At 38.1% G+C, this 15000-nt stretch overlaps 2 protein-coding genes across 3 annotated transcripts in view; one reads left to right on the top strand and one right to left on the bottom strand.

The window, feature by feature from the left end:
* Nucleotides 1-15000, bottom strand: part of LOC114669500 (F-box only protein 44-like) — a 560525-nt gene that overhangs the window by 237013 nt on the left and 308512 nt on the right. The window lies entirely within an intron of this gene.
* Nucleotides 1-15000, top strand: part of pigx (phosphatidylinositol glycan anchor biosynthesis, class X) — a 37123-nt gene that overhangs the window by 15856 nt on the left and 6267 nt on the right. For both annotated transcript variants that reach the window (XM_051923571.1, XM_051923572.1), the window contains exons 3-5: nucleotides 1956-2091; nucleotides 9431-9644; nucleotides 11210-11310. In XM_051923571.1, coding sequence (XP_051779531.1) covers nucleotides 1956-2091; nucleotides 9431-9644; nucleotides 11210-11310 — 451 coding nt within the window. The remainder of the gene's footprint in view (nucleotides 1-1955; nucleotides 2092-9430; nucleotides 9645-11209; nucleotides 11311-15000) is intronic.

Genomic DNA, 15000 nt, shown 5'->3' with positions numbered 1-15000 from the left:
TCCACATGAACACATCCCCAAGCCTCCATGCCCGTAGATACTTTCTGCAGTTCATGCTGCATGTAGCTCATGATATTATTTCTTTTTACTTGTTCTTTTCCGTACAATGCTCAAAACATTCAATTCATTGCATGGGCTGTGTAAATGTGCAGCATGTAAACATCTTTACTGTTTGAAATAAGTTATTAGTAAAATATGATTAATTGTTAGAAATTTCTTGCCTGGCTATGTCTTTCACAGTAAACCATATTAATAAAATAACAAAAAATAAATAAATTATATATAACAATACTGTACCCTTCCCCTGTGAACATATAACTGGTGGTAAACTCCAAAACAAATTCTTGAGTAAAAAAAGTAAAAACCCACATCTGATACCAAGTCAGTTCTCCTGAACCATTGTATGATAGATATGTAGTACATGTTGCAAAGCTTGGATTTGCAATTTGCTCTACATTTTATTTCACTTTCCATTGTTTTCCATTTTGTAAGTTTATTTGGGTTTTATTTCAGTTCTTACTGGTTCCAATTTTTAGTTCCCCACTTTCTCTGAGGTAAACTATTGTTCCTGTACACTAGGCCTTTTTCAATATGTGCAATGATTTAACCCTTCAAAACTTTCTAATGGTATGAAGTTACAGATTGAAGTGTGACATTCAAATCAGCTATTGGTATCTCTGGTGCTGCTCTTTTTTGGTTGACATCATACCTCACCAGTATTACGTCTTCATGAGGGAAGTCTGGGCATCTCTGCTCAAGCTGCTGCCCCCGCGACCCGACCTCGGATAAGCGGGAGACAATGGATGGATGGATGGATAGGGAATACAAATCTGCCACTACTTCACTCACACAGGGTATCCCTCAAGGGTCAGTTATAGGTCCAAACCTCTTTAACATCTATATGCTCCCATTAGGTGAGATTATTCGTCGGTATGGGTTAAGCTTCCACTGCTATGCCGATGACACACAACTTTATGTAAGTGTTGATGCAACTGCAACATCTTCACCTATTGCACTGACTGACTGCATTCGGGAAATCAATCATTGGATGACAGATAATTTTTTACAACTCAGTCCTGATAAAACAGAAATCTTATTTGTTGGTAAAAAAAAGCAGTCCTCTCTACCCTTTGTGGGCTAAAAAATGACATTGATGGGATCCTGGTTGAACCCTCAACATCAGTCCGTAATTTGGGTGTCATCTTTGATCAGCTTCTTACTTTTCAACCACACATTAGCTCAATAGTACAGACAACTTTTTTCATCTCCGTAACAAAAGCCAAGGTCAGTCACTAGCAAAAGTAGTAATTAGTCTATGGAAGGAATGTTATACTCATACGCCTGTTCAAGAGTAAGGAGTTCCATTGAACTAATTAATATTAGTTGCTGGGAAAAAGGCTATTGATTTTCTTTAAAGAAAAGTACTCAGAAGTGCAGTAGTACATCTGAAACATCCAATTAACTGAGGCCCACTATCTTGGGAGATTTACCGGGCAAAGCCAGGTAAAGCAACTATTGTGTGTGTGTGTGTATGTGTATGTGTGTGTTTGTTTGTCTGTATGTATAAAATACAAAGTTGACTGACTCACTCATCATCAACACAAATGGTATTTTGGAAGGATTGTTTATCTAGGGAAGTAGGTATCCTTTAAGAAAGAACATCTCAATATAGCAATATTCAGGAGTAAAACTCCCCTTACAAAGAGAAAAACTAAATCCCCTATAATCTCAAAAACGCTTTGACTGATTTGATTGAAATTTGGTAACGTTAGAAATTAGAAAATCTGCTGACTCATGATTTTTTATTTAATGGAATGTGTTATTCTTAGGCACCTTGTTCTTTTTTCAGCGCACCTGTGAAACATGATTGCATCATGATCATAGTTTAAAAAAATACTCTGGATTCCAGTTTGTTTCATGGCACATACCTGAAATACTTATTTCCTCCATTTTAGGGAACTTCAGACCTTTGTTCGCTTTGATCCTGACATCCCTAGTGGCCTGTGTGTTTTACTCATTGAAAACCTGTCTAGCAGTCTGTATGTGGATCGTTATGAACTGGCATCTTTACAGGAGAATAGTGGCACACAGGTCAGCACAGATTCTGTATTCTTTGAATGTGAACTCTGATTTAGAAAGTATCTTTTCTGTTTTCTATAAAGTGCCCTATTTTGCTCTTTTAAAAAAATAATAAAGACACATAAAGAGGTTTTTCCATTAAGCCCTGGTTTTGAAATTAATTTTAATTGCTTTAAATATATTACATGTGTTTATAGGAGGTGGTGTCTAGTAAATCATTACCTACATACCATTTTATAAAACTGACATTTTAATTGAAATGATCAATTGTGTTTTTCACTTTATCTGGTGTAAATCTTTGAAGTTTATAGTACAGCTTATAGTTTTTTCCTATCAATCCATCTGTTGTTCCTCTAATATGATTCCACTCTACAGTACAGACATGTTTTTCAGTTTGGGCCCATATGAGTTCCTTGCTCTCTACAATTGGCATGTTGTTTAAATGACACAAGACATCATGTTTATTTTATAAACAAGGAAGAGATAAACCGATGGAGAGCACAATATAAAAAAGAGCTATGTCGTGGGTAGCTGTTAATGTTTATCAGTTGGAATTGTTTGCCTGTGTACCTCAACAACCATTCCTTTCTGGTCTTGCATCCTTTATCTCTGTCTCTGTAAATCTCTCTCTCTCTAATAGTAGGGGTGTGTGATATTAGCAAAAATTATATCTCAATATTTTCCTGGACTTTGGCGATAACAGTAATTAGACAATATTTTGTATCCTTTAAAATCATGTTTGTAAAAATCTTATTGATCTTGCTTTGTCTTGTTAATAGGATATTAATTATCGCTTACTAATGAGATTAATGGAAACAACAGCTAAGAAAAACAGGGCTTATTTACTTAGAACTTAAGTAAAAAAACACAAAAACATAAAAATCGTCAAAGTGTTACTGAGACCAAACAGTGCAAGTATGAGTAAAGCATTTCAAAGTGGTCTACAGGATTTACACAAAAAATTACACAAAGACCAACAAAAGTATTAAAATGAGAGCATTTAGTACAGCAAACAAGCAAGAACAAAAATATACTGTACTATAGTGTAACAATCCAAAGTTCTTTCAAATACTGCACTGGAAAAAAAAAACTATAGCATTTTTAAACAAGTTATGTCATATATTGTACAAAGATACAAAAGAATCCAAACATGTAACATTTTTAAATAAATTACTAACTTCAAGTTCTCTCCAATATTGCACAAAGATATCAAAAAAATAAAACAATTATAAAATTCTACTGAGGAAACTTCAAGTTATGTGACAGAAACATCAGTCTGTCCAAAGCATCTGGCATCAGAGAAGTACAGTTACATGTTACAACATTTCCTCTGGTGCTGAAAGCCCTCTCTGAAGGTTGCTTGAGGCAGGGATGCAAAGGTACTTTTTTGCAAGTTTCCCAATTTTGGGTATTTTTTTTTCTTTTTTGCTCCTTCCCTTGTGTCATCACCTGCCTGCTCCACCTTCTGCAGCCATAGGGATGGTATTTAGCAGCGTGGAGGTGGGGATCTGTGTGAATGTTTTAAGTAATGAAAGAAAAAAAAAAGTGCTTTGGAATCAAGGACCTCCAACCAAGACGGCATGTGAAATAAAATGTGCTCAATAGGCATATGCTTCTTCTTCATCTTTTGGCTTCTCCCGTTAGGGGTTGCCACAGCGGATCATCTTCTTCCATATCTTTCTGTCCTCTGCATCTTGTTCTGTTACACCCATCACCTGCATGTCGTCTCTCACCACATCCATAAACCTTCTCTTAGGCCTTCATCTTTTCCTCTTCCTTGGCAGCTCCATCTTTAGCATCCTCCTCCCAATATACTCAGCATCTCTCCTCTGCACATGTCCAAACCAGCACAATCTCGCCTCTCTGACTTTGTCTCCGAACCTTCCAACTTGAGCTGGCCCTATAATGTCCTAATTTCTAATCCTATCCATCCTCGTCACACCCAATGCAAATTTTAGCATCTTTAATTCTGCTACCTCCAGCTGTGTCTCCTGCTTTGTGGTCAGTGCCACCGTCTCCAACCCATATAACATAGCTGGTCTCACTACCATCCTGTAGACCTTCCCTTTCACTCTTGCTGATACCCATCTGTCACAAATTACTCCTGACACTCTTCTCCACCCATTCCACCCTGCCTGCACTCTTTTTCACATCTCTTCCGCAATCCCCATTACTCTGTACTGTTGATCCCAAGTATTTAAACTCATCCACCTTCACCAGCTCTGCTTCCTGCATCCTCGCCATTCCACTGACCTCCCTCTCATTTACACACATGTTCTGTCTTATTCCTACTGACCTTCATTCCTCTCCTCTCTAGAGCATATCTCCACCTCTCCAGGGTCTCCTCAACCTGCTCCCTACTATCGCTACAGGTCACAATGTCATCAGCAAACATCATAGTCCATGGGGACTCCTGTCTAATCTCGTCTGTCAACCTGTCCATCACCATTGCAAATAAGAAAGGGCTCAGAGCCAATTCCTGATGTAATCCCACCTCCAACTTGAATGCATCTATCACTCCTACCACAGACCTCACCACTGTCACACTTCCCTCGTACATATCCTGTATAACTCTTACGTACTTTTCTGCCACTTCCGACTTCCTCATACAATACCACAGCTCCTCTCGAGGCACCCTGTCATATGCTTTCTCCAGGTCAACAAAGACACAATGCAACTCCTTCTGGTCTTCTCTAAACTTCTCCATCAACATCCTCAGAGCAAACATTGCATCTGTGGTGCTCTTTCTTGGCATGAAACCATACTACTGCTCACTAATCATCACCTTACTTCTTAACCTAGCTTCCACTACTCTTTTCCATAACTTCATGCAGTGGCTCATCAATTTTATTCCCTTGTATTTACTGCTGTCCTGCAAATCCCCCTTATTCTTAAATATCGGCACCAGTACACTTCATGTCCACTCCTCAGGCATCCTCTCACTTTCCAAGATTCCATTAAACAATCTGGTTAAAAACTCCACTGCCATCTCTCCTAAACACCTCCATGCTTCCATAGGTATGTCATCTGGACCAACAGCCTTTCCATTTTTCATCCTCTTTATAGCTGTCCTTACTTCCTCCTTGCTAATCCATTGCACTTCCTGATTCACTATCTCCACATCATCCAGCCTCTTCTCTCTGTCGTTCTCTTCATTCATCAGCCTCTCAAAGTACTCTTTTTATCTGCTCAACACACTCTCCTCGTTTCCATCTTTATCCTTTATCTCCCTAACCTGCTGTACATCTTTCCCAACTTGGTTCCTCTGTCTAGCCAATCAGTACAGGTCCTTTTCTCCCTCCTTAGTGTCCAACCTCTCATACAACTCATCATATGCCTTTTCTTTAGCCTTCGCCACCTCTTTCTTCACTTTGCGCCTTATCTCCTTGTACTCTTGTCTACTTTCTGCATCTCTCTGACTATCCCTCTTCTTCTTTGCCATCCTCTTCCTCTGTATACTCTCCTGTATTTCCTCATTCCACCACTAGGTTTCCTTTTCCTCCTTCCTCTTTCCAGATGTCACGCCAAGCACCCTTCTTGCTGTCACCCTTACTATATCTGTCTGGTAACTCTTCACTGCCACCCAGTGCCTGTCTTACCTCCTCCCTAAACTCAACCTTGCAGTCTTCCTTTTTCAACTTCCAACATATGATACTTGGCTCTACCCTCACTCTCTTCCTCTTCTTGTTCTCCAACGTCATCCTACAGACCACCATCCTATGCTGCTTAACTACACTTTCTCCTGCCACCACTTTGCAGTCTTCAATCTCCTTCAGATCAACTCTTCTGCATAGGATGTAATCTATCTTTGTACCTCTTCCTCCACTCTTGTACGTAACCCTATGTTCCTCCCACTTCTTAAAACACGTATTCACCACAGCCATGTCCATCCTTTTGGCAAAATCCACTATCCTCTGACCTTCTTCATTCCTCTCCTTGACACCATACCTACCCATCACCTCCACGTCTCCACTGTTCCCTTCACCAACATGCCCATTGAAATCCGCTCCAATCACCACTTTCTGTCCCTTGGGTACACTGTTCATCACTTCATCCAACTCACTCCAAAAATCTTCTTTTTCACCCATTGCACACCCAACTTGTGGTGCATATGCACTAACAACATTCATCATCACACCTCCAATTTCCAGCTTCATAAACATTACTCTGCCTGTCACTCCTTTCACCTCCAAAACACTCTTGACATACTGTTCCTTCAGAATAACTCCTACCCCATTTCTCCTCCCATCCACACTATGATAGAACAATTTGAATCCACCTCCAATCCACCTGGCCTTAAACCCTTCCATTTAGTCTCTTGCACGCACAATATATCAACCTTCCTTCTCTCCATCATATCTGCTAACTCTCTCCCCTTACCAGTCATACTGCCAACATTTACAGTTCCTACCCTCAGTTCCACTCTCTTTACTTTCTTCCTCTCCTCCTGCCTCCGGTCAAGTCTCCCCCCTCTTCTTCTCCTTCTCCGGCCAACAGTAGCCCAATTTCTGCCAGCACCCTGTTGGCTAACAGTACTGGTGGCAGTCATTGTTAACCTGGGGCTCGACCGATCCAGTATGGAAATTTGTATTGTTGTCCGCAGATTGATTTGGCAAAATTTTACACCGGATGCCCTTCCTGACATAATCCTCCCCATTTATCCGGCCTTGGGACTGGCACAAAGAAACACACTGGTTTGTGCATCCCCTGTGGCTGGGTTAGGCATATGCTTCTTACAGTAATAAAAATAATCAGTTCGAACAAATTTCATAATTTGTTTGAATGGATTAATAATTCATCCAAACAGACTGTCTTTGACAGCAACCGATTTCTGACAGTTTGCAGATAGCCATCTTTTAAGCAATGTCAGCCTTTTCAAATCCAAACCACCTCCTTGAGAGCAAAGATGATCCACGTCTTGCAATTAAATCTAACAAAATAGATTGCAAGGCTGTTTTATCCCCTGGTGCTGTTTATTCACTCATTTTTGGGCAGCTTCGCTAGCTTATCTTGCTGACCGTGCACACCTATGTGCTCATGCGTAGTAGTCTTTCCAGTTAGATTATGTGAGACAGTGAATGCTTGGACTTTTAGGACGTGTTTTTGATTGTTTTCTGCAAAGTGAATGACATACTCAATAATTTCAACTCGCACAATGTTCAAACAACAATTGAAATATTATCGTAGATGATTCATATCGCACACTCCTATAACCCACATGTTTTCAATTACCAGGTAGGCTTTGGCCAGGTTTTCTAACAGCCATGCATCTGTAGATTAAATTGAGTCATTAAAATGAGATGGCTTTTAGATCTCTCCCTGAGGTCACTTAGAGCCAAGCGTCAGAATCATTTCCTCCTTTGGAGGTAACTTTTTTTGTAGGGAGCCCCATCTAGTGGTATATACTTTTGTTTCTCACCCTGAGCACCTAGTAGTCTTTAAGTGAGTGGGTCTCCACTTCTGCTTCCTATCTTCCTATTCCTTTAAGTGGGCAACACAGTCCCACTCCCCTAAGCCTGGAAGTGTATGCTGCCATTGTTATTCCGGAGAGTACAGGCCTTCTTCTAGCTTTCCATGGCCTTACCTTTTCATTGCCTAACTGGCTATAGCTTCACCAGCTAGGGACAACCATACAGTCATATGAAAAAGTTTGGGAACCCCTCTCAGCCTGCATAATAATTTTCTCTACTTTCAACAAAAAAGATAACAGTGGTATGTCTTTCATTTCCTAGGAACATCTGAGTACTGGGGTGTTTTCCAAAGAAAGATTTTTAGTGAAGCAGTATTTAGTTGTGTGAAATTAAATCAAATGTGAAAAACTGGCTGTGCAAAAATTTGGGTACCCATGTAATTTTGCTGATTTGAATGCATGTAACTGCTCAATACTGATTATTTGCAACACCAAATTGGTTGGATTAGCTCGTTAAGCCTTCAACGTCATAGACAGGTGTGTCCAATCATGAGAAAAGGTATTTAAGGTGGTCAATTGCAAGTTGTGCCTCCCTTTGACTCTCCTCTGAAGAGGGACAGCATGGGATCCTCAAAGCAACTCTCAAAGGATCTGAAAACAAAGATTGTTCAGTATCATGATTTAGGGGAAGGCTACAAAAAGCTATCTCAGAGGTTTAAACTGTCAGTTTCAACTGTAAGGAATGTAATCAGGAAATGGAAGGCCACAGGCACAGTTGCTGTTAAACCCAGGTCTGGCAGGCCAAGAAAAATACAGGAGCGGCATATGCGCAGGATTGTGAGAATGGTTACAGACAACCCATAGATCACCTCCAAAGACCTGCAAGAACATCTTGCTGCAGAAGGTGTATCTGTACATCGTTCTACAATTCAGCGCAATTTGCACAAAAAACATCTGTATGGTAGGGTGATGAGAAAGAAGCCCATTCTGCACTCATGCCACAATCAGAGTCGCTTGTTGTATGCAAATGTTCATTTAGTCGAGCCAGATTCATTTTGGAACAAAGTGCTTTGGACTGATGAGACAAAAATTGTTATTTGATCATAAAAAAAAAAGTGCTTTGCGGAAGAAGAACACCGCATTCCAAGAAAAACACCTGCTACCTACTGTCAAATTTGGTGGAGGTTCCATCATGCTGTGGGGCTGTGTGGCTAGTTCAGGGACTGGGGCCCTTGTTAAAGTTGAGGGTCTGATGAGTTCAACCCAATATCAACAAATTCTTCAGGTAATATTCAAGCATCAGTCACAAAGTTGAAGTTATGCAGGGGTTGGATATTCCAGCAAGACAATGACCCAAAACACAGTTCGAAATCTTCAAAGGCATTCATGCAGAGGGAGAAGTACAATGTTCTGGAATGGCCGTCACAATCCCCTGACTTGAATATCATCGAAAATGTATGGGATGATTTGAAGCAGGCTGTCTGTGCTCGGCAGCCATCAAGTTTAACTGAACTGGTGGGATTTTGTATGGAAGAATGGTCAAAAATATCTCTATCCAGAATCCAGACACTCATCAAAGGCTATAGGAGGTGTCTAGAGGCTGTTATATTTGCAAAAGGAGGCTCAACTAAGTATTGATGTAATATCTCTGTTGGGGTGCCCAAATTTATGCATGTCTAATTTTGTTATGATGCATATGCATATTTTCTGTTAATCCGATAAACTTAATGTCACTGCTGAAATACTGCTGTTTTCATAAGGCATGTCATATATTAAAGGAGGTTGCTACTTAGAAAGCTCAGCCAATTATAAACAAAAATCCAAAGAATTTAGAGGGACTCCCAAACTTTTTCATATGACTGTATGTATAATATGACCCTTCTGATACAGGTATGACTGATGTATATAGTGCAGTGTATTAAACTTTCAGTATCATTTCAGGTACTGCTGAACTCTGAAGTTGATTTAGAAGCCCCTGCCTATTCTTCTTCTGGCTTCTCCCTTTTGGTGTACCCAGTGATCAGTGATACATGTTCTGGTTGCTTTGTGGCTTCATTTCCTATCCATGCCAGATACCACCGCCCTTCATCTGTTGGGAAAAAGCATGTGCTCATTAACATAGATGGCCCACGCTTGCTGGTTACATTTGAGACAGGTGAGTTAGACACCACACAGCCTTTAGTGGTTGTGTATGGCCACAAGATGAGGCCTCCTCATATAACTGGATAATTTCTAAATGACATACTACAAACATTTAGGCAACACCCTAGCTTTTTATTTCCTTCAGTATCTCTACAGAAAGATGATGGGAGTTGCTGCAGCGAGTTGTACACAGAATACAGATAAATTAATAAATGCCTATTAGTGTCCTTTTGGTCCATTATTAAAAAGGTTATCTTCTAACCTGAAGACTAGATTTGTTTCTTGACCTCATAATAATGTGAAATTAAAAATGCATGTTCTACCAACTTTACTCTGTAACTTCTCCTACCAGTGGTACAGCTCTTACCTACTCTAAGCTTTTAGGTTTTGGAGAGGGATAACAAACATACTGCATCACAGAATAATTTTACAAATACTTCTGTGCTATGGTGACAGCTTTGAAATACTGACTTTTAAACAGGGAATACACATATTGTACCCTTCTTTGTAGTTTTCTTTTTTTTTATTTCAATTTTTTATTGATTTTATTGAAATCACACAACATTCCATACAAATACAGGATTGAAAACAAATCAACCCTCACCCATGAGAAAGAGAGCATGGTCAGCAGAATAAAACTTAAACCTAGTAAAAATTAGCAAATAGATAAAGTAATAAGTGAATATAAACTTGGAGAAGACAAAAAAAAACAGAGAGAGAATCTGCTTCCTCAGTGCTTTAAAAGCTTATTCTAAAATGTTATTGATTGGATCCTGCCAGGTTTGGAAAAATTTATGCACAGATCCTCTAAGTGAGAATTTTATTTTTTCCAATTTCAAATAATATATAACATCAGTTACTCATTGACTTAAAAGGGGAGAGTTAGGATGCTTCCAGTTGAGCAAGATAAGTCTACGTGCCAATAGTGTAGTAAAGGCAATTACAGTTTGTTTGTCCTTCTCCACTTTAAGCCCCTCTGGAAGTACACCAAACACAACTGTTAGTGGATTAGGAGGGATTGTGACACCGAGGCTGTCTGATAGGCATTTAAAAATCTTGGTCCAAAATGATGTTAATTTGTTGTGGGCCCAAAACATGTGACTCAGTGAGACTGGAACTTGATTGCAGCGTTCGCAGGTTGGATCTTGCCCTGGAAACATTTTGGACAATTTTAAGCGAGACAGATGTGCTCGATATATAATTTTTAGTTGAATAATTGTATGCTTTGCACATATGGAGCTTGAGTGAATTCTCTGCATTGCTACTTTCCACTCCTTTTCTGATATGTTGAGGGAGAGATCCTTTTCCCATTGTCCTCTTGGATCTTTGAAAGGGAGGGACTTCTAATTGAAAAGAGCAGGCACGCAGGACTGTGCCTTGGCTATCTCTGTACTCTTCATTACCTAGGTGCACCTGCTATGACTGTTTAGCAAACTATATAATGTTGCTTTCTTATTTCTGTGTTGGCATTTACATTCTTCTTTTGAAATGTATTTTTTTCATTTAAGTAAGTTTGTAGATTAAATCTGTTCTCATTGAAGGAGGTGCGTTTCCTTGTTGTCTTTTCTCTTTGTTTAGGTCTTTTGCCTTGGAACAATTCTGAGTATTTGAAAACAATGGTTCAGTGTTCTGCTCAAAACAACAGTCTTTGCCACTGGATGGAGATTGCTTACAAACAGGTATAACGTGTGTATATAACGTGTGTTTTTCCAAGGTTAAATTTAAAGCATCCATAGCATTTCCAAAAATTATGTTGGTCTTATATTACAAACTGAAGCTCAGTGGCTGTGTCTTTTTATGATTTTAAAATGTATTTTAAAAGAGTCACATAATCACTATAAAAATCACTTCAGCAGATATTGAGAATGCATTTCATATCAAGTCACGCTGGTTTGTTTGCATGTATGCTGCTATATTTCCTTCCATTACTACTCTGTGGAACCAGAATCTGCAATGTTGTTTCCATACAGCTTTTACCATCAAATATATTTTATCTCTTCACTTTAGATTTGAAATCTAAAAAATGTAATATAGGTAACAAGAATTGATAAATTGAGGTACATAAAGGTATTCCTGTAAAATGTGCAGAAAATGTTCACAAGGTCTTTTTCATATATTACTAGCTGTCCCCTGCAGCACCGCCTGCGTAGTAATGAAACAGGACAAACTTTAAAAATCAATAAAAAAAAATAAATTATTTGTATTGAGAAGAATTTATATTGATAGCTTTCGTATCCGACGGCCTCTTGATATACAATATTTTTGGTTTTGCTATCAGGGGCAAGAATGTAGCTGTGATCTCTTTGCCAAAAATGTAAAAAGTTGGCAAGGTATCTCTGGGCAAGCAGAAGGTAGGTACGCTCCAACATCACACATTGCCACTGCATCTGGTTGTGTTCAGCTCTGACAGGAGAGCCTCCCCCATGTGAGGAGAAGAGCATGTGGCCGTGATATCTCTGCCAATGAGCAGGTACCCTCTAAAACACATGTAACTATGATCTCTCTCTCAAAAACGGCAAACGTTACTCTTCAACAGTCTCTAGATGATAATGTGTGCTGAACAAACAGGTATTGCTAGCTAAGCGGAGGCAAGGTACACTTCAACATGTGGTGAGAGGTACAGCGACTCAAACGGATGGCCCGTGGCCCGCAGTGTCTTTCTTGTATTCACGCAAAAAAATCAGTGCCGCAACCGAACTATAATAACGCGATGAGAGAAGTCGCAAAATCAATCGGAATGTTCAAGCAAATTATAGAAATAATCCCGATCTAAAACCGTTAAGTACTTCTCTCGTGAAAAGTGGACAGACATACAGACAAGACAGACAGATGTTGTATTTTATATTTATAGAGATTAAAATGGAATTAAATTGCATTTACGGTAAATTTGCTGTCACAGGCATAAATAACACTAAATAATCTTATAGGATAGGTTTGGTATTTTTCAACTCAAAGTTATTTCTTCACAAACCTGCTGCTGTGTATTTGCCAATTGTACATAAATTGTGCATGTAAAAGTTAATCGCTTTTTATAAATTTAAAAAAATATCTTGCTTGCACTGGTGCTTTACTTTGTTGTCTGTAGGGCATGGAGGAAAATGCCCTACAAATGCCAAATAAATCTATTTTTCAGGCCAAGACAATTGTTGAGTAACGATCCACATCTTGTGATTACACATTCATTGTAAAATAGTTTATACATGTTTTTTGAACAAATAATATCAATATTATGAGATTCAGCCATTTTAAAAGAAGACTAGCTATGCTCAATAGCTGTGTTCCATTTACCTCTGAAATCGGTTGTCTGAGTTGGGAATAATGTCAAACTCAAGGTGACTATGTTATAGGAAAACATTCAGAAAACCAATATGGATGCATCCAGGATAACCTTTGTTGTGCTTGCTCTTTCTGAATAAATGCCAGATGATAACAGCACATTCTGCTATAGTTTTCCATCCGAACACTGTAACAACATGTCTACCAATAGAAGTTGGACAGTACTTTGCGTATGACTGATTTAATGAGAAACAGACAGAAAGTGCTAATAAAGAGTATAACACTACAGCTTTCACTAAAGTTTCCAGTGTATATCACCGTTTTTGATTGATGTCATAATCCAATTTCAGACAAACGTGGATTTGACAGACTAGCCCAGAGTTTCAAAGCAGGAAATCCGACTTGTCAGGTTGTTCTATTTGAAAATTCTGACTAGGAACTCGGAAATCCCGACTTCCCAGTTCAAATGGAATGCAGCATTAGTTTTCCTGCACACAACAACCTTCAGCCCCGACAGACCAAATCATGGTAAACTTTTTGTGCCACGTGGTTGGTTTTGTTTTGATCTACTTCCATATTAATGTGAGAATTTTCACAAGTGAATAGAAATTGTATCGTTACCGCAAGATGCGAAGAAATGATAATATCCAGATCTCTTATGTTGCCTAAAACATGTGTCGGAAACATGGAAGGCGTGGATTAATACTTGACAACTGCCCTAGGTTGAAAAATGGATGTATTTGGTAAGATTTTAAGCTTTTCCTCTGTGCCCCATACACTACTGTATATTTAAAGTTGCAGAGGGGGCAAGATATTCTTTTTTAATTTATAGAAAACTAGCAAAATACCCGCGCTTCGCAGCGGAGAAGTAGTGTGTTAAAGAGGTTATGAAAAAAAAAAGAAACATTTTAAAAATAACGTAACATGATTGTCAATGTAATTGTGTTGTCATTGTTATGAGTGTTGCTGTCTTTTATATATATATATAATATACACACACACACACACATAAACATATATATACATATACATATATATACATATCTACATATACACATATCTACATATACATACGTATATACACATATACACATCCACATAAACATATATATATACATATACAAATTTACATATCTACATATATATATATAAATATAGACATACATATATACATACATACATTCACATATATATATATATATATATATATATATATATATATATATATATATATATATATATACTGTATATATATCTACTTATTGGCTCCTGTATTTAGGATATAACGGGTTGGATAATGGACGGATGGACATCTGTATGCATAGCCGTATTTGCCCGTTTTCGGTTTTTTTCTTTGTTCAGTAATATTTCAGTAAACCCGGAGCTTGTCAGTTTAAATCCTGGTACTGACACCACTGTGTGACCCTGAGGAAGTCACTTCACCTGCCTGTGCTGCAAAAAACAAAAGTAATGTAACAAATTGTACCTCAGATGTTGTAAGTTGGTGGAATAAAGGCATAAGTAAAATTGATAAATATGTATTATACACATAGGAACTATTCATTTATTTTCAGTTAAGTCATCTGCAGCAAACTTTTATAAATGAGGGTTTCTCATTTTTAGATAGTGCAAACTGTTTCTTCTTCATTTACGTTTTCTCTTGGAGAGCTTTTTTCATTTCATTGAAAATGAAAGCAGCAGCTGCCAAAATATGTAGCTTTCTTATTAATTTTTCAACATTGTGTAAAATAAAAGTATAAAGTAACATAAAAGGTTTAAATACTGGTTATCCTTTTACACTAAAATATTACTAAAGAGATACAAAAAAAGTAAAATGGATATGTTGTTTTTCTTTAAGGAGATTAAATATTACTGAAGAAAGAAAAAAAAAATTAAACAGCCAAATGGGGCTATGCATACGAACTTAAAAGGTTTAAATAAAACAGAAATATATATTTTATTTTTACTTACTTAACTTGTGGAGGGTGTATCCTGTAGCAAAGCCCTAACTTTTTTCGTGAAAGCCCGTTTCAGTAAATAAGTCTTAAAAAACGTGTAAAGATATTGGCAATAAGCTAAGCAAACCCAGGAAG

The sequence above is a fragment of the Erpetoichthys calabaricus genome, chromosome 2 (assembly GCF_900747795.2).
Source record: "Erpetoichthys calabaricus chromosome 2, fErpCal1.3, whole genome shotgun sequence".
In the NCBI taxonomy this organism is placed as follows: Eukaryota; Metazoa; Chordata; class Cladistia; order Polypteriformes; family Polypteridae; genus Erpetoichthys; species Erpetoichthys calabaricus.
Note: the sequence above shows the minus strand (reverse complement) of the source record. Positions and strands in the feature narration are given on the sequence as shown.